Source organism: Kogia breviceps, chromosome X (assembly GCF_026419965.1).
Source record: "Kogia breviceps isolate mKogBre1 chromosome X, mKogBre1 haplotype 1, whole genome shotgun sequence".
NCBI classification, from domain to species: Eukaryota; Metazoa; Chordata; class Mammalia; order Artiodactyla; family Physeteridae; genus Kogia; species Kogia breviceps.
Window position 1 is genome coordinate 127,140,790 of NC_081330.1, and position 19,311 is coordinate 127,160,100.

At 41.0% G+C, this 19,311-nt stretch overlaps 1 protein-coding gene across 6 annotated transcripts in view; it reads left to right on the forward strand.

Annotated features, from left to right (window-relative positions):
- MID1 (midline 1) overlaps positions 1 to 19,311 on the forward strand; it is a 394,966-nt gene that overhangs the window by 315,714 nt on the left and 59,941 nt on the right. For all 6 annotated transcript variants that reach the window (XM_059050103.2, XM_059050101.2, XM_067023069.1 and 3 more), the window contains exon 4: positions 12,667 to 12,774. In XM_059050103.2, coding sequence (XP_058906086.1) covers positions 12,667 to 12,774 — 108 coding nt within the window. The remainder of the gene's footprint in view (positions 1 to 12,666; positions 12,775 to 19,311) is intronic.

Consider the following 19,311-nt stretch of genomic DNA (forward strand, 5'->3'; position numbering starts at 1 on the left):
TGCCACAACTACTGAAGCCCACGAGCCACACCTACTGAAGCCCGTGTGCCTAGAGCCCATGGTCTGCAACAAGAGAAGCCACCGCAATGAGAAGTCTGCGCACCGTGACGAAGAGGAGCCCCCTCTCGCCACAACTTGGGAAAGCCCGCGCACAACGAAGACCCAACGCAGCCAAAAATAGATAAATAAAATAAATCGATTTAAACAAATAAATAAATAATTTCACCTCGTTAGACGATTTTGCTTTACTGCAGAATGACCAACATCAACAACATTTTGGATGGTCATGTTGCTTGGGAGAAAAATTCTTTTGTGGTGACGTTTCCAAGTTTTAGGCATTAGCAGTGGCGTTCTTGCTGGACAGTTTTAATGTATCGTTACCATTATGTTTCATTTATAGGAAGGCTTTTATTGCTTAGCTCACCACAGCGTGTTGCTGTTTTTAATGGCATCTCGATTCATTATCCAATGTTCAAGCTTCATAATTTTAGAAACCTCAGGAAAAGAGGATTTATCATGAGGTTCCTGGGAGCTTTTTTTTTTTGATCCCATAGTGGAAATAAAACAAAATCCCATCTGGATAGTTAATCAATATGTATAATTGGTCTCCTCTGGGCCAAATCGTTTTCCACCACGTCACTCTACAGTAAAGGTTGGATTACATGTGGCTTCTATCCATGCCATCACTGCTTCTCACCAAAAGCACTTGATGAAGGAATTCCATTTTTTTTTTGAAAAGCCTTTCGTGAGCTTTTAAAGGTCTTAGTGAAAAGTGTTCAATATTAAGTTAGCATGCTAAATATTATATTTAGAAAGGTTATCCTGTACTCTAGTTTCTCCTCCAAAGACAGGGACCCTGGGAACGTGGCCAATTTTTCCTCTCTCTCATCTCCTTCAGCTCGATCCACAAATATTTGACTTTGGTGTGAGAGAATTTCAGGATGGAGATTACATATAAACATATTATTGATAGATGCATTACAGTAATACAGTCTGCTCTCTTCTCAGCTCTCCTTGGCTCAGTTTTATATACAAACTCAAATATTAGAATCCCTTTCATTGTTCCTTCTGGCAGCTCTGTCTAACTTCTGCCCCGGGATCTGGAATGTTCATTACAGCTGCCTTGGACAATAAAACCCAAAGCACCCTCAGATCCTCACATTTTTCTTTGCACCTGGTCAGCAGTCTGCAGTGGGACATAGAGCCTACTTGCACACAGATTTCCCGGTACCCTCGTCTTCCCGGCCACGCCATCAGCTCATCAGCTGCTCAGTGCTGCTTTAGTTGCTCCAGCCCTGGACACATTGGAATTCACTCCTCCGGTGTTTTTCTTTTTGAACGAGACAGGATTGTTAGGGACATTGTGACATAAAACACTGTGAAATAATAGTGTTATTAAGGTACAATAACACTAATCCCTTTAAGTTTGGATGCAGACTCAAAATTCCATATTCTTAGTAGTAGAGAAAAGTGCTATTGAGTTTCAACAATAGCAATATCAACATAGCAGCAAACCATAAAGGGTTTTTAAAAAATTTATTTTATTGAAGTATAGTTGACTTACAATGTTGTGTTAATTTCCGCTGTACAGCGAAGTAATTCAGTTATACACATATATACATTCTTGTTCATATTCTTTTCCATTATGGTTTATCACAGGATATTGAATATAGTCCCCCGTGCTCTACAGTAGGACCTTGTTGTTTATCCATTCTATATATAAATGCTTACATCTGCTAACCCCAAACTCCCAGTTCTTTCCTCCCCCTTGGTGACCACAAACCTGTTCTCTAGGTCTGTGAGTCTGTTTCTGTTTTGTAGATAAGCTCGTTTGTGTCATAGTTTAGATTCCACATATAAGTGACATCATATGCTATTTGTCTTTCTCTTTCTTATTTAACTTAATATGACAATCTCTAGGTCCATCCATGTTGCTGCAAACGGCATTATTTCATTCTTTTTTATGGCTGAGTAATATTCCATTATATGTATATACCACATCTTCTTTTTTTAAAAGATTTTATTTTTGGCTGCCTCGGGTCTTAGTTGTGGCACGCAGGATCTTTGTTGAGGCATGCAGGATCTTCATTGTGGTGTGTGGGTTTTCTCTTCTCTAGTTGTGGCGCGCAGGCTCCAGGGCACGTGGGCTCTGTAGTTTGTGGCACGCAGGCTCTAGTTGAGGTGCACAAGCTCAGTAGTTCTGGCATGCGGGCTTAGTTGCCCTGCGGCATGTGGGATCTTAGTTCCCCGACCAGGGATCGAACCCGCGTCCCCTGCATTGCAAGGTGGATTCTTTACCACTGGACCACCAGGGAGGTCCCTATACCACATCTTCTTTATCCATTCATCTGCTGATGGACATTTAGGTTGTTACCATGTATTGGCTATTATAAATACTGCTGCTGTGAACATAGGGGTGCATGTACCTTTTTGAATTATAGTTCTGTCTGGATATATGCCCAGGAGTGGGATTGCTGGATCATATGGCAACTCTATTTTTAGTTTTTTAAGGAACCTCCATACTGTTCTCCACAGTGGCTGCACCAAGTTACATTCCCACCAACAGTGTAGGAGGGCTCCCTTTTCTCCACACCCTCTCCAGCATTTTTTTTTTTTTTTTTTTGCGGTACGCGGGCCTCTCACTGCTGTGGCCTCTCCCGTTGCGGAGCACAGGCTCCCGACGCGCAGACTCAGCGGCCGTGGCTCACGGGCCCGGCCGCTCCGCGGCACGTGGGATCCTCCCTGACCGGGGCACGAACCCACGTCTCCTGCATCGGCAGGCAGACTCTCAACCACTGCGCCACCAGGGAAGCCCTCCAGCATTTCTTATTTGTTGATTTTTTTAATGATGGCCACTCTGACTGGTGTGAGGTGATATCTCATTGTAGTTTTGATTTGCATTTCTCTAATAATGAGCATCCAAAAAAGAGTTTTGACCTTTCTCAAGGTCACTGTCATTTGAATCATGGTACAGCTTTGCTTTTGCCAGGAGGACCAATTCTACACAAATTTGTAAAGTAGATATTTGTCTTTTAAACCCCCAATCTCATTGGTAGTGATTTCAGGGGATCAAGGTTTAGAGTCTTAAACCAAACGGGTACAATATCAATAGTACACTAATGGTGGGTCAGCGTGGTAGGGGGCTCTCCTGGGCTGCACAAGTTGGCAGGGGCACCATTCTCGTGCTTTCAGAGTGAATGGTGGGGACTTCCCTGGTGGTTCAGTGGTTAAGACTTCGCCCTCCAATGAAGGAGGTGTGGGTTCGATACCTGGTCAGGGAGCTAAGATCCCACATGCCTCGTGGCCAAAAAACCAAAACATAAAACCAAAGCAATAATGTAACAAGTTCAATAAAGACTTTAAAAATGGTCCACATCAAAAAACAAAATCTTAAAAAAAAACCCAAAGTGAATGGTGGCCTGTGGAATTGTGCAATGCCAGCACCCTTCTTTCCTCAACACCTTGAAATAAAGTTTCGTTTCCCTAGCACATCGGGGTCATCCTCTCCTAAGCTTACTTCATTGTTTGCATTGGGTATGCATAGGAAGTGATCTATCAAGTCAGCATGTCCTTTTCACAAGAGGAATTTAAAGGTTTTACTCTGAAAATCTAGAGGTTTTTAACATGCATATTAGTCCAATTCCACCTGTGCGAAGTGGCCAGATACTTTTCCCCATTGATATTTCCTGATAAGAGTTCCATAAAATATTTCTAAAGATGTGAAGGCCACACGTATCTGAAATCTGATGACGTTATACCCTGCACTGAACATCTCAGTGGAATACAAGTCAAATTAAAAGAGCAGGGACTTCTCTGGTGGCACAGTGGTTCAGAATCCGCCTGCCAATGCAGGGGACACGGGTTCAAGCCCTGGTCCAGGAAAATCCCACACGCTGCGGAGCAACTAAGCCCGTGCGCCACAGCTACTGAGCCTGCACTGTAGAGCCCGCGAGCCACAACTATTGAGCCCGTGTGGCACAGCTCTTGAAGCCCACATGCCTAGAGTCTGTGCTCCGCAACAAGAGAAGCCACCGCAATGAGAAGCCTGTGCACTGCAGTGAGAGAAAACCCACACACAGCAACAAAGACCCAACGCAGCCAAAAATAAATAAATATATTTTTTTAAAAAATTAAAAGAGCAAGTTTTTAGAAATACTTAGAAACTTTACAGACTTCTAAGGAACGTTTCACAGACACGTAGTCCAATTTTTAGTGTGTGGATGTAATTAAATCCCTTTAATGTTTATATACATATGACAAGAGCAGAATAATAAATTGTCCATTTCACGCCACTCCTTCTGTGAAATACTGTAACACTATTACACCATAAAATTTAGCGGGGGGGACTTTTTACAGGGCTTGGCTAACCAAGTGCTCTGGAGAGAATAGCCAACCCATTTATGTGATCATTAACTAATCTGGGGAATGTGTACACGTAACTGCATTTCTAAAAAAGGCAGAGAAACTGTGCACCCAGTGGCAACTTACACGGGACTGTGACTGATTCTTGGTAGCTGATCCAAGCATGAATGCGGCCGGTGGCCCTGTGCTGAATTAGCTCTCAGGGCTACTACTAGGGTGAGAGGCGGGGAATGGCCTCACTTCATTATTCAACTTGCCAGTTTCTCTTGCACTGGGCTATAATGGATCAGAAAGTCAGAGTCTGTCAAAGAGAAGCTACAAAATTACCCTAGGAACAGGAGACAGTGGGTTAGCAACTCCCTACAAGCAAGACTCTCTTCTTCTGTATCTTACAAATTTCCCTTCCCATTTTACCCTTCGTGCCCCCCAAAAAGATAGAAGAGAAATACAATCCATTCTCGTTAATTCACAGTAGTTAACGCTCCATGAAGTCACCAGGAACACTGGTGAATAATGAACCATTGCTCATCGGGGAAATACACACACACATACACACACACACCCCCAACACATAGATTATAATCTTAAATCCTAAAAATAAGTCATCCTGGTTGATTGTATTTTCTTTATTTTATAAACAAGAAAAGGAGGTTTCGAAGTGTTAAGTGATTTGGCTGAGGTCGCCCCACTAACAGTTGCTAGAACGGGGACTCAGACCCAGTCTAACGGGCTGCAGAGCCGGTCCTTCTTGCTCAGTGCTGTGCCTCTTCTGTTGTCCCCATCCTATGGTTCTACGAGAGCTGCGACAAGAAGGCGGAATGTGTCTTGTTCAGCCGCAGCTGGGTGCTGGCTCATTTTTTTCCACGCTCTGAGCCTGTCTGCACATGGATGTGAAAAGGCCCCAAGCATTGATGTGGAGGTCACAAACGAATTTTTAAATATTTGCAAGGAGGTCTGTTAAATCCATCACACTCCAATAAAGACGTTTAAAAAAATAAAATAAAAAGACATTGCTAAATACAAAAACAAACAAAAAAGCAGCATCAGGGGTGCCTGCAGACACCCTTTCCACATCTTTTGGCTGGTTCCTTTTCATCCCTCGAGAGACGTGTCAGAGAATTCTTGTCTGATCATGACCACTATTAAAAAAGACCCTCCTCTCAGCCGTGTTCGATCGCATTACCCTCTGTGATTTCCTTTACACACGTCACGATCTGAAAATTTTATTTATTTCTTGGCTTGTTCAGCCTGTTGCCCTTCGCTTACATGTAAACTCTGTGATAATGGGAACTTTGTCTCTCTCGGGTCACAATGTATGCCCAGCACTTGGAATGCTGGCTGATACACTGTGGGAACCCAGTTGCTGTTCTTTGAATGAATAAGTGAATGGAAAGGTGAATGGGTCAACAGTGGTATGTAGCTCTTTCAAAGTGAAGGCTGCAAGTGTATTCTGAGAGCAGTCATGGCTCAAGCTAGTGTGACATCGGCTATGGTACTTCCAGTCTCCGAAAAGGTGTTCGATAGAGCCTTTAAAAAGATAGGGTGATAACTCCGGAAAGAAGAAATAAGTGGTCCAGTGGTTAGGACTCCGCGCTCTCACTGCCAAGGGCCCGGGTTCGATCCCTGGTCGGGGAACTAAGATCCCACAAGCCGCATGGCACGGCCAAAAAAGAAGAGAAAGGAAGCTGTAACTCCAGATGTAGAGAAGATACATGGGGAGCACATGGCTGAGGCCAACCCAGAGATGAGGTGAGAGTGACCGAATTTCTCCTCGTGAGGGGCTCATGTGATATTTACTCACGAGTGCAATGGAGGTGAGGAAAAAAAAAAAGTAGCAGGGAGGAGCCTGAAATGGGAAGAGGGCTCAGTTTTAAGCTATATTTTGTCCTGCGATGTGAAGGGCTCTATAGGATAAGCACCCTATTTCCATGTGGTCCAGAGGTGGTATACAGCAGTTGCTACGACTAGCCATCATTCCTAATTCTCTCCACCCCCCTTGTCTTTAGCTTAAGGACCAACAAGGACACTTAGGACAGACACAAAGGTAGAAGTGTAGGTCTGTAAAAGAAGGTTTGGGGGTTGTTTCTTGATTCCTTAGACTGGCCCTACTCAAAGCACTTCCATCAGCCTTCGCGGTTTCTGAATCAAAAGATGGGAATCAGAAATAAAAGCTAAAATCCCAACCAGGAGCTGCCAGCTTCCAAACCAAAACTGGGAACTGGAAACACCTGAATGCACCGCAAGTAACCAGGAAACCCTGCCATATTTTAATTAATAGCCCGTATAAGAAATGAAGTCCAATGCAGTCAGTAACTTTTTTTTTTAAGTGACAAATGAAATAGCACAACTGTGGAAAACTTCTTTGTACTGGAAGGATTTTAGAAATATAGGATAGCATTCAACTCACTTTATCGTACCTTTTGGAATATAAGAATGGTAGGGTTACAAATATTTGGAAGTTTCATCAAAGTGGGAAAAGAGATTATTCAACTTTCCCAGTTTCAAAGGAAGGTCACATCTGTACTCTTTGAAAGATCTAAGGATAATACTTGGCCTAAAGTGATCAGATGATATTCCCCAATTTCTGGGAATTTATATTTTGGGACGATGGTGGTTGCAGTATCAGCTTTCTCAGAACATATTTGGCTGAACAAAGTAGATTGCAGTCCACTTTGTCGGTAAAACAAACCTATTCATCGTAAATACCGATTAGTCAGAATTTGGATTAAATTGAACCCCACGTTATGATGGCGACTGAGACACTTTTCTTACCATAGAGTAACCCAAATGGCAATGATTTTGAGAGTGAAATAGATCCCCAACTAAATCACAGTCTCTTAACAAAACTACTTCCCAATGCAGACAATACTACCTCAGATTTGTCTATGGCTTCATAATGTAAGTCATTTCCCCATATGTTATTCCTCATATATTGTGGTATTGTATTTACCACAAAAATCCCACTTGACTGAGAGGGCCGATAATATTCACCTCATTTTACAAAATAGGACAACTTAGAAATGGACATACTCCTCGACTCCATACCACATTTCATGGCACCTACTTTAGAGTTACTAGCAGGGTCTTACTAGGTTCAGTCAAAACCAGAATATCTTCTTTTTGTGGGGGGGTGGGTATAGTTGTTTTACGATGTTGTGTTAGCTTCTACCGTACAGTGAAGTGGAGTTCCCTGTGCTATACAGCAGGTTCTTGTTAGTTACCTGTTTTATACATATTAGTTCGTATATATATGTCAATCCCAATCTCCCAATTTATCCCACCTCCCCTTTCCCCCCCCTTGGTGTCCATACGTTTGTTCTCTACGTCTCTGTCTCTCTTTCTGCCTTGCAAACAGGTTCATCTGTACCATTTTTCTAGATTCCGCATATATGCGTTAATATATGATATTTGTTTTTCTCTTTCTGACTTGCTTCAGTCTGTATGACAGTCTCTAGGTCCATCCATGTCTCTGCAAATGACCCAATTTCGTTCCTTTTAATGGCTGAGTAATAGTCCATTGTATATATGTGCCACATCTTCTTTATCCATTCGTCTGTCGATGGGCATTTAGGTTGCTTCCGTGTCCTGGCTATTGTAAATAGTGCTGCGATGAACACTGGGGTGCACGTGTCTTTTTGAGTTATGAAAACCAGAATATCTTTAACCAGAGAATATGTTAGCAGCCACATCAAAACTTAAGGACCTCACAATATGGTCAATTGAGTTCTGACCAAGTGCTGAGACACTTCAATGGAGGAAAGAATAGTCTTTTCAATAAATGGTGCTTAGGCAACTGGATACCCATAAATATAAGGATGAAGTTGGACCCCTGCTTCTCATAATAATACACAAAACTTAATTTAAAATGGTTTGTAGACATAAGTGTAGGAGATAAACCTTCTAGAGGAAAACTGGGGTATAAATCTTCATGACCTTGGATTAGGTTTCTTAGCTACAACACCAAAAGCACAAGTGACAGTAGAACAATAGATAAATTAGACTCCATCACAAACTTTTGTCCTTCAAAAGTCACCATCAAGAAAATGAAAAGACAACCCACAGAATGGGAGAAAAATTTTGCAAATCACAGAATATATAAAGAAATCATACAATTCAACTATAGAAGACAAATGGCCCAATTACACAATGAGCAAAGGATCTGAATAGTCTTATCTCTAAATTAGGTACACATATGGCCAAGAAGCACATGAAAAGATGCTCAACATCATTAGCCATCAGGGAAATGCAAATCAAAACCACAATGAGATGCCACTCCACACCCACTAGGATGAATAAAACCAAAAAGACAGACAGTATCAAGTGTTGACAAGGATGTGGAGAAATTGGAAGCCTCACATACTTCTTGTCGGAATATAAAATGATGCGGCCCCTTTGGAAAACAGTTTGGCAGTTCCTCAAAAAGTTAAACACAGAATTAACATGTGACCCAGCAATTCTACTCCTATACTCAAGAAGAATGAATACATATGTGCACACAAAAATTTATACGTGAATGTTCATAGCAATTTTGTTTATAGTAACTAAAAAGTAGAAGCAACCCACATGTCCATCTACTAGAGAATGGATAAACAAAATGTGGTATATTGCTTAAATGGAATAATATTTGGCATAAAAAGGAATGAAGTACTGACACATGCTATGACTTGGAGGAATCTTGAAAACATTATGCTAAGTGAAATAAGCCAGACAAAAAGGATCGCATATTGTTTGATTCCATTTTTATGAAATGTCCAGAACAGGCAAATCCATAAAGAGACAGAACATAGATTAGTGGTTACCTAAGCCTTGAAATGGGGTGGGTGGCAAAAATGTAGAGTTACTGCAAATGGGTATGGGAATTCTTTAGGGGATATTGAAAGTTTTCTAAAATTAGATTGTGACGATGATTATAGAACTCTGAATACACTCAAACCCACAAACCGTACACTTTAAATGAGTGAATTTTATGATATGTGAAGTATACTTCAATAAGGCTGTAAAAAAAAGAAAATCAACACCCTTCCGCCTAAACAAAACAAAAAAAAACTTAAGACATATTTTTGTGTCTATACAGTCCTAGAAAACCAATAAATCCAATACCTGCGTATTGAGTGCTTGTAATATATCGTGATAGCTACTTGCTTTATTACATTTTACCTTGTCTCTTGTTGGAAGATCATTTTCACTATCTGTTCATTCAACGGATAGGTTTTGAATGCCTATTCTGTGCCAAATACGGTGCCAGATGCTTGGGATAGATGCCTCATTTCATACAACAGCCAAAGATCCCTCCCTTTATGGAGCTTGCATCCAATTGGATTTACCTTTATTGTATGTTCAAGTACAACTTAGCCCTGAGGGCTCATTCTAGGAGATACTGTTCAAGTGTAAGGTGCTGTTTTCCAGAAATTTCACTTTCTCCATTATAATGGGCCCATGGTTTCAATATGATCCCATCCTTTTCACAGCTCGGTTGTAGTCAGTTATTAAAATCAGTTTGAAGTCAAAAGAAATGACAAGAAATTTCTTGAGAGTAGTGGGGTTTCAAGTAAATATTTCCATAGATAGCTCAGCTTATTTGAGAAGCCTCAAGGGGAACTAGAAATGATGACAGAAAAGTAACGGTAAGAGAAATTGAGCCCAGTGATTAACTTCCTTGAAATATTAGCCTGAGTTCTATGTTCTGTGCTTGTCCGTCAATGCATTCTTAATTCTTTCTTTTGTTTATTAAACATTTAGCAAATATGTCTGTGTGCTAATCTGACATAGGACATGATCTCATAGTTTGCTGCAAATGGCCAGTGACCATCATCTCCTCAATAAGGCAGTATCTTGAGGTGTCTCTCTGCCCTGTCTTACAGTGATCAGGAATAAAACTCAAGGAATCCTGGTCTCTGGAAACAGGACATGATTTCTCTGAACAGCCATCAGTGAATTTTTATTCTGAACTCCTGACCCCACTTCCGGTTTGTGTCATTCATAGAGATTGAAATTACTCCAGTTAAAGAAAGTATCCCTAATCAAAAGGGCTTAATGACTGGGCCATGTCTCCTCCCTGAGTTATACTGGAGTAATCAATGCTGTTGTCGCTCTTTGTAACACTGCAGCTTCTCCTGCGCCGTGTTAAAATCATAAAACTCATGCATGCTATCTCCATTTCCCACAGCTGTGATTTCTGGGTCTCTGTCTGTGAATAAGCATTTCAGAATTGTCATGAGATGGAGGAAATAGCACGTGCAGAGTATTTCCCAAGCCCAGTTGCCAAGAATGAGCTAATTTTAACCCTCCCTTGCATACAATGAGCCTTAAAAACTTCAAATACAAGCCATTCTACAATGATCTACCTTTCCAGGAGAATGGCAGGCTTTCACTGTAGAGCCCCGGCCTTCCTGAAGTATACCAGAAGTAAGATTTAAAACTATGCCATAAGATTAATTAGATATTCAACCATCCTTTTCTTTTTTGATGTTTTTATAGTGATAAAATACAAAGTTCATGTCTGTATATAAAAGAAAAGTTAAATAAATGTAATGTAACCTTGCTATCTTGCTTTTGGAAAATTTGTCCAAAAGATATTGATCATAATCTATCCTCCATAAAAGAATAATATTAGTTTTTTCTAACTTTTTAATCTTTAACAGGCTAAAATTGCACTTTCCTTCAAAATATAAAAGCAGGAATTGCAAATATATTTCAAGTGTCAATTTTCAATCAGTTGGTAATAGCTACGTACATGGTGTGTTAAGAAAGATCCTGAGGAACTTCCCAGGTGGTCCAGTGGTTAAGACTCCATGCTCCCAGTGCAGGGGGCCTGGGTTCGACCCCTGGTCAGGGAGCTAGAATCCTGCATGCTGCAACTAAAGATCCCGCACATGGTAACAAAGATCCCGCATGCTGCAACTAAGACCCAGCGTGGCCAAATAAATAATTTTTTTTTTTTTAAAAAAAGAAAGATCCTGAGGTTCAGTATGGCTTAGCAAAAAGGACTGCTATCATTGGATAATAAATGTTTTCCAGGGTTGCAAGAAGATACGGAGTGCACATGTAAGTCCTATATTTGCCATCCCTGCATAATTGGAAGAAGAGTTAACATTTAAAATATCTTTTCATAGGGAACACTCTTGCACTGTTGGTAGGAATGAAAATTGATACAGCCACTATGGAGAACAGTATGGAGGTTCCTTAAAAAACTACAAATAGAACTACCATATGACCCAGCCATCCCACTACTGGGCATCTACCTTGAGAACACCATAATTCAAAAAGAGTCATGTACCACAATGTTCACTGCAGCTCTATTTACGACAGCCAGGACATGGAAGCAACCTAAGTGTCCATCGACAGATGAATGGATGAAGAAGATGTGGCACATATATACAATGGAATATTACTCAGCCCTAAAAAGAAACGAAACTGAGCTATTTGTAGTGAGGTGGATGGACCTAGAGTCTGTCATACAGAGTGAAGTAAGTCAGAAAGAGAAAAATAAATACAATAAATAAATACAAATATATGCTAACACATATATATGGAATCTTAAAAAAAAAAAAAAAGGTTCTGAAGAACCTAGGGGCAGGAAAGGAATAAAGATGCAGATGTAGAGAATGGACTTGAGGACAGGGGGGAGGGGAAAGGGTAAGCTGGGACAAAGTTAAGAGAGCGGCATTGACATATATACACTACCAGATGTAAAATAGATAGCTAGTGGGAAGCAGCCGCATAGCACAGGGAGATCAGCACGGTGCTTTGTGACCACCTGGAGGGGTGGGAGACACAAGAGGGAGGGGATATGGGGATATATGTGTACATACAGCTGATTTCACTTTGTTGTACAGCAGAAAGTAACAGAACATTGTAAAGCAATTATACTCCAATAAAGATGTTAAAAAAAGAAAAAAGCAGACAAATTAAAAAATAAAATATCTTTTCATGACAGATATAGAGAATAAACTAGTGGTTACCAGTGGGGAGAGGGAAGAGGGGAGGGGCAAGATGGGGTAGGGGAATCAGAGGTACAAACTACTATGTATAAAATAGATAAGCTGCAAGGATATATTGTACAACACAGGGAATATAGCCAATGTTTAATAATAACTATAAATGGAATATAACCTTTAAAAATTGTGAATCACTATACTGTACACCAGAAACTTATATAATATTGTATGGCAACTATACCTCAATACATTTTTTAATAAAATATTTTTTCAACAATTACCAGAAATATACTAGTCTACATTAAAAAAAGAGCACTTAACGAAAACAAAGGCCAAATTAATGCTCACCATTTTATCTATCCCATAGGTCAATGCATCACGTCAAGAAGCCAAATTGATGGAGGAGTGTGATCTTCTTATTGAGATCATTCAGCAAAGACGACAAATTATTGGAACCAAGATCAAAGAAGGGAAGGTACGATTTCTAGGGCCGAAGGTTTTGTATTCTCTACCTAGAGAAAATATACTCCCATGCACTTCAATAGCTTTAGGAAACATTGAATGACCCCCTTTTCTATATTGTCTATAATCTCGTCCTAGGTCTTTAAGACGTAGTTCAAAGCCTCTTGGTTGGCCATTTTTTCCTCCACCCGTTCTTTGTGTTATGGTCTCCTATGCATACCTGTAATACAAAGGCTGCTCCATTACCCAGCTCCAGGGCACAGCATGGAGCTCTGTCTGGTCTATTTTAGCCACTGTTTTCCATCTCTCTTCTCTATGAGAAGGTGGGTTCCATAGAGGAAAAGTTCATTTCATATTTATTGGTATATCCTGGCAATCAAAACAGTATTAAATAAATGTTTAAATGAATCAGACTTTATATACAGAAATTATGAAGTGCTTTCTCATGCTCTTGAGGGAATTTAGACAGGTGTCATTTCATCGTGGCAAAACTCCTGTAGTTTCACTGTATCTTATACCCCTTTGTGGATATACAATATTAATAGTACTTCTTTGCTAATGTCTGTATGTTTAAAAGTCCTATGGTTTTATAGTAAACTATATTCAAAAAGCAATTCACAAATTTAGGTTATATTCTTTATGGCCATCTTCTTATTTATTCAAAATCCATTCCGAAATGTTGATAACTTAAGAATCCATCACTTTATTCTATTTTTAAATTAGTCATATTTTTCTTGACATACTGATGATCTGCTTTATTTTCCCCATTTCTCTGCCACCCTCACAAGACAATTTTGTAAATATCTAAAAATAGAACATTCAGGGCTTCCCTGGTGGCGCAGTGGTTGAGAGTCCGCCTGCCGATGCAGCGGACACGGGTTCGTGTCCCGGTCTGGGAAGATCCCACGTGCCGCGGAGCGGCTGGGCCCGTGAGCCGTGGCCGCTGAGCCTGCGCGTCCGGAGCCTGTGCTCCGCAGCGGGAGAGGCCACAACAGTGAGAGGCCCGCGTACCGCAAAAAAAAAAAAAAAAAAAATAGAACATTCATTCCAGATCCAGTCAGTTCATGAATTTCTATTATTACTGCTCATAACTGTAATGACACGTATAATTAAATCCAGTTGGCAAGTATTAAGTAGTACATAGATTACAAGAGCTAATGTATGTGCTCTTCTCTGTTTTCTTCAAACTTTTAAAGGTGCTTCTAATATTGTAGAATGTTTTAGACTGCTTTGTCTGTATAGATTGAAAAATATTTATACATGTACATTGTGATGGTGATCAGAAAAGTTGAAGTCAAATCAGATAGTTCTGGAAGCTGTTCCAGTAGATTATCAAATTAATACACAGTTATTCCCTGGCCAGGGACGGACTCAGATGTGTTGAACAGCTACTTTCCCCCACATACAAATTATCCCGAGTGTCAGCCTGGAATCTGTACAGGATCTACTTCCTCTTCTGTCATCATGCACCATGTGTATTTCTCTTAGTACCTGACGTCTTGCAGGTTCTCAGGCACATGAGGGCCTGAAAACAGCTGTAAGTAATTATTAACATACATAGGGAGGGTAATTTGTTGCCTTTACGTGGTCCTGTGCAGGGATCAGCTCTCCATATGCGTGTTACTTCCTTATTGCTGCTGGAACGGATTACCACAAACTTGGTGGCTTAAAACAACGCAGATTTATTGATACCTGGCCTTTTGGAGGTCAGAAGTCTAAAATCAGTCACAACTGGGCTAAAGTCAAGATTTCAGCAGTGCTGTTTCTTTCTGGAGGCTCTAGGGCAGAATCCATTTCTTTTCTGGCTTTTAGAAGCCACCCACATTCCTTGGCTTGTGGTTTCTTCATAGCACTCTGAGCATTGCACCCATCCTCATATCTCTTTCTCTGGCACAGACTCTCCTGGTTCTCTCTCGTAAGGACCCTTATAATTACATTGGGGTCAACCCGATAATCTAGGATATCCCCCATCTCCAGATCCTGCACTTAATCACATCTGCAAAGTCCCTTTTGTCATGTAAGGTAACATATTTTTTAAACTCCTGGGATTAGGATGTGGGCATCTTTGGGGGCCCTTATTCAGCCTGCAGTGACTCTCCACCACAACTTCCTGGCCAGCAGGTCTTCCTTTCCCTTACGTCACTTCCCAGCATGAGGGTCCCTCTCTTGAGCTAGAGGAAAGTAGCGAAGGGGTGTGTGTCCCCCGTTCCAGCCATGGTGATGCATGGGCTTCATGCTCTGGTGCACCCACTGTACCCTGGACGCGTGTCCGTGATGGGGAACGTAGTAAAATGGAAAAGCAACGAGATACACAGCTGGGCCCCAAACCAGATAAACATCTCCACGGGCCAGAATCAGAAGGAAACTACAAAGCCATGATGGTGGCTTTTTAAGACACAGGCTCCTGGGACTTGGTCTGGAAGAGACTGAAGCAGCTACACCTTCAACTCCTATGGCCAAATAGTTTTGGAAATGTTGGGGTAAAAGGGCTAGAAGTGCTCCAGATGGTATGGGAAAGTGAAATCAGGCTCACTGGTTAATGCCATGGGCTGTGTAAGGCTTCTCAGTTCATTCAGAGGGACCGAAGACAGATCATTGCCTGCCTTCACCTAGGGTCACAGCTGTTAGCAAACTTCAGGTCTGGGAGTCGAGAGTAAGTCAGCTGGGTTGGAGCCTGGCTCTGCACTGTTTCTGATACCTACACAAAACGGGCGCCTCAGAAGTGCAGAGATAATACAAGATTCTGGAATGAGGACCCTCAAGGATGAGATGAAGGAGACTGTAAAACAGACGGGATAGGCTGAGCAAGGTGGGTGAGGGAGGAAAACAGTATGAATGACTTCAGCCCCTGAAAACGGAAACTCAAACGACAATTCCAAAGCCAATGAGATCTTGAATTTTGAAAAATACAGCCAACAAAATCAAAGACATTTTCTCACCTCAGGTGAAATTAGTTTTATGTGAAAATGGTAAGAAGATGTTCAAAGAGATACATGAAGGGATAACTTCTATCTTAAAAGAGCCAAAAATTGTGAAACCACAAAAGAAGGATGTGAAATAAGAAAAAAAAACAGATATAAAAATAACAGATTAGAAGTTTCGGAGGGAAAAATGTATGCACTGAAATGGCAAAGAAAACTCAGCGGGAAGGGAATTTTGGAAGCTGAGTTTTAGCCTCCACATAGGGGAGGCTGTCTACACAGAAGAATAGGAAACTTGATCCATACTTCACACCACATACAAAAATTAAATGTCAATGGATCATATACCTAAATGTAAAAGGTAGAAACTCTGAAAATTCTAGAAGAAAGAAAACATGGGAGGAAATCTTGGTGAACTTTGGTTGGCCAAAGATTGTATACACTGGCAGCAACGTAAAAGAAATATTTACAAACTATAGAGATAATTATATATTGTATTTCACCAAAAGTAAAAACTTTTCCTCAAAAGGCACTCTTAAGAGAATGTAAAGACAAGCCACATATTAGGAGAAAATACTTATAAAATATTTATTTAATAAAGTAATTGTATCCGGAATATATAACAAATTCTCAAACTCATTAATAAGGAAACAGATGACCCCTTCACCAAGATGGATAAAAGATTTGAACAGATAACTTTACCAAAGAAGGTATAAGGATGGCAAGTAAGCACATGAAAAGTTGTTCACAGTCATTAATAATTAAGGAAATGCAAATTAAAACGTCAGTGAGATACCACTACTTACCTACTAGGATAGTTAAATTAAAAAGATGGACCATGCCAAGTGTTGGTGAGAATGTGGAGGAACTATGGCTCACACGCTTTCTAAGAATGGAGACGGTGTATTTTAGAAAACTGTTTCGCAGGTTCTTAAGTAGTTAAACATACACTTACCATTCTAGGTGTTTACCAAGAAAAAGGAAAGCGGATGTTTATATAAAACTTCTATGTGAATTTTCACGTTAATATTAAGGGTAATATTAAGGGTAATTTCCTGACTGGAAATGACCCAAAGTCTATCAACAGATGAATAGATGAACGGTTGGTGGCATTTCCACACAATGCAGTACTATCCAGCAAGGAGTGAACTCTTGACACATGCAACAACATGAATCTCGACATAATTATGGCGAGTGAAAGAAGCCAGACAGAAAATAGTATATATTGCATGAGTATATTCATACCAAATTCTAGAAATAACACTTCCTAATAATCTACAGTGACAGAAAACAAATCAATGGATGCTTAGCGCTGAGTGACGGGGGCTGGGCAGGATGCATTACAGAGGGACAGGAGGAGAATCGGGGGGGGTGATATATATGTTCATTATCTTGAATGTGAGGACTGTTTCATGGGTTTACACATATTTGAAAACTAATCAGATTTGTCCTTGAAATATGTGCAGTTTCTTATATAGTAACTCTATCTCAGTAAAGCTGTTTATAAGACAAGTAAATTGTACATTTATACAATGGAACAGTCTTCAGAAATTAAAAGTAACGAACTAGGGTGATACGTGTTCATATGGACAAATCACAAAAATGGAAGCAAGCTTTGTGATGATTCTTAGGGAATGAGAAATATTATATAAAGTTTGATGAACTACCAAAACAATCCCATATGATGTTTACGCACATATACATCAACATGAATGAAATTACAATGCCATCGATAATATTTTACCTCCTTTTGAAAAACCAGACGCTAATAGGATGAAAACACTGAGATTTGCTAAAGCCGGTACTGTGTACGGGAGAGTCGATCATATGACTTTGAAAACGGTCCGTATGTTTGAGATGTGTCACTTTTTTTAAAAGTGCACGTTTGGGCCCGTGAGCCGCGGCCGCTGAGCCTGCGCGTCCGGAGCCTGCGCTCCGCGACGGGAGAGGCCGCGACAGTGAGAGGCCCGCGTAGCACCAAAAAATAAATAAATAAATAAATAAATGAAAATGAAGTGCACGTTTGCTCAGGGATATAATCTCAGAAGGCAGTGTCACTTGGGAAAGATGAAGAGATGAAGGCCCCGTTCAGCTTTCCACTGAGTTACGACTGTGGTGCACGACCGAGGACCGATTCATCCCAGACCCGGGGATTCACAGTGACTAAGTCCCTGGCCAGGGCATTGGGTGTCAGAGATCTACGTTTTAAAGAAAAGAAGGGCACGGGGTGCCAACACCCTGGAAATCAGAGAGGCTGGGCAGGGAGGGCATGTATGGACTTGGTACCCAGTGAGGGTGCCCAGGCTGGTGGTGGGGAAGTCTGAAGACACTCAGTCCAGAGAAGGGCTAGTGACTTTGCCCTCGTCGGTCTCTGGCGCCAATCGCGGTGCCGTTCGATGTGGAGGAAACAAACCCGCCGCAAACCCTCCAACTGGGGAGGTTGTCACTCGGGCGATGTTACACATTAGCACATGCTGGTAATTCCTGCTCTCAGACCTTTGCACCTTCTCTGAAACAAATAGCTCAGCAGCAGCCTTTATACTTAGACTGATTGAAGAGCCTCAAGCTCTGAGACTCCCCGGGAAAGAACTGGCTTATTTCTTCAGTAGTAGGGGATGAATTTCACGCCAACACAGGAAAAGCTGACAGCAAACTCCAGATGAAGCCAATTACGTGTTTACGTTCAGACACATACCTGTGGTAGAAGGCTGCAGCTAAAGAGAAAAAGGGTCCCTTCTCGTCCCTGCTTTTATGTACTCTGAATCTCCAAAATGTAAGATAATTACCCTGGGCTACGTGTCGGGGCTTTTGTATAGCCTGATAGAAACACTGAGGACAGTCCTTGTTCATTCAGATACTTGTTTTCACAGAGAATCAATGGTTTGGACCTAACAATTTGGGGATGGGAACCCTACGTATATATAAAAGCATTTAAAATACATTTAAAGAAAAATAAAGGGCCACTTTTAAAAAGCATTTGTAAGGTAAAAATGAACAGCAAATAAATTGATTTAAATAGGCCTATGTCCCCCAAAGGAGGCAGAGTTATTTCCATGATGAGTGTGGAGTGAATTCCACAAATTACAACGTGCAGTCGCACTTCCCAAAGGAAAAAAAGAGCAGTGCCAACGTGGAAAAAAGTTTAGTAATATATTAAAGAAGTGTTTTCTAATGAAGAAATTCGTATATTGCTAAACACTCAGTGTCTGATTCTGAAGTGTGGCACCACACAGGACAGTGTTTCACGGAGCGTGTTCGGACCCAGGGCCATCGGATCGGAATCATTTAAGTCAGCAGACTCTTTCTGTAAAGGGCCAGATGATGAATATTTTAGGTTTTGCCCTTCGGTCTCTATCGTAACAGCTCGCCGCTGCCTGATGGTGTAGTGTGAAAGCAGCCATAGATGAGTCATAAACAGATGCATGTGGCAGTGTGCCATTAAAACTGTATTTGCACCAACAGGTTGTATGCTGGATTTGGTCCACAGACCGCAGTTTGTGAACTAACTTAGAAAAGTTTTTCTTTTCACTGAAACCCACAGTGAAACGTACATATAACATCAAACCCAGCACTGATACACACACACACACACACACACACACACACACACACACACACACACACACACA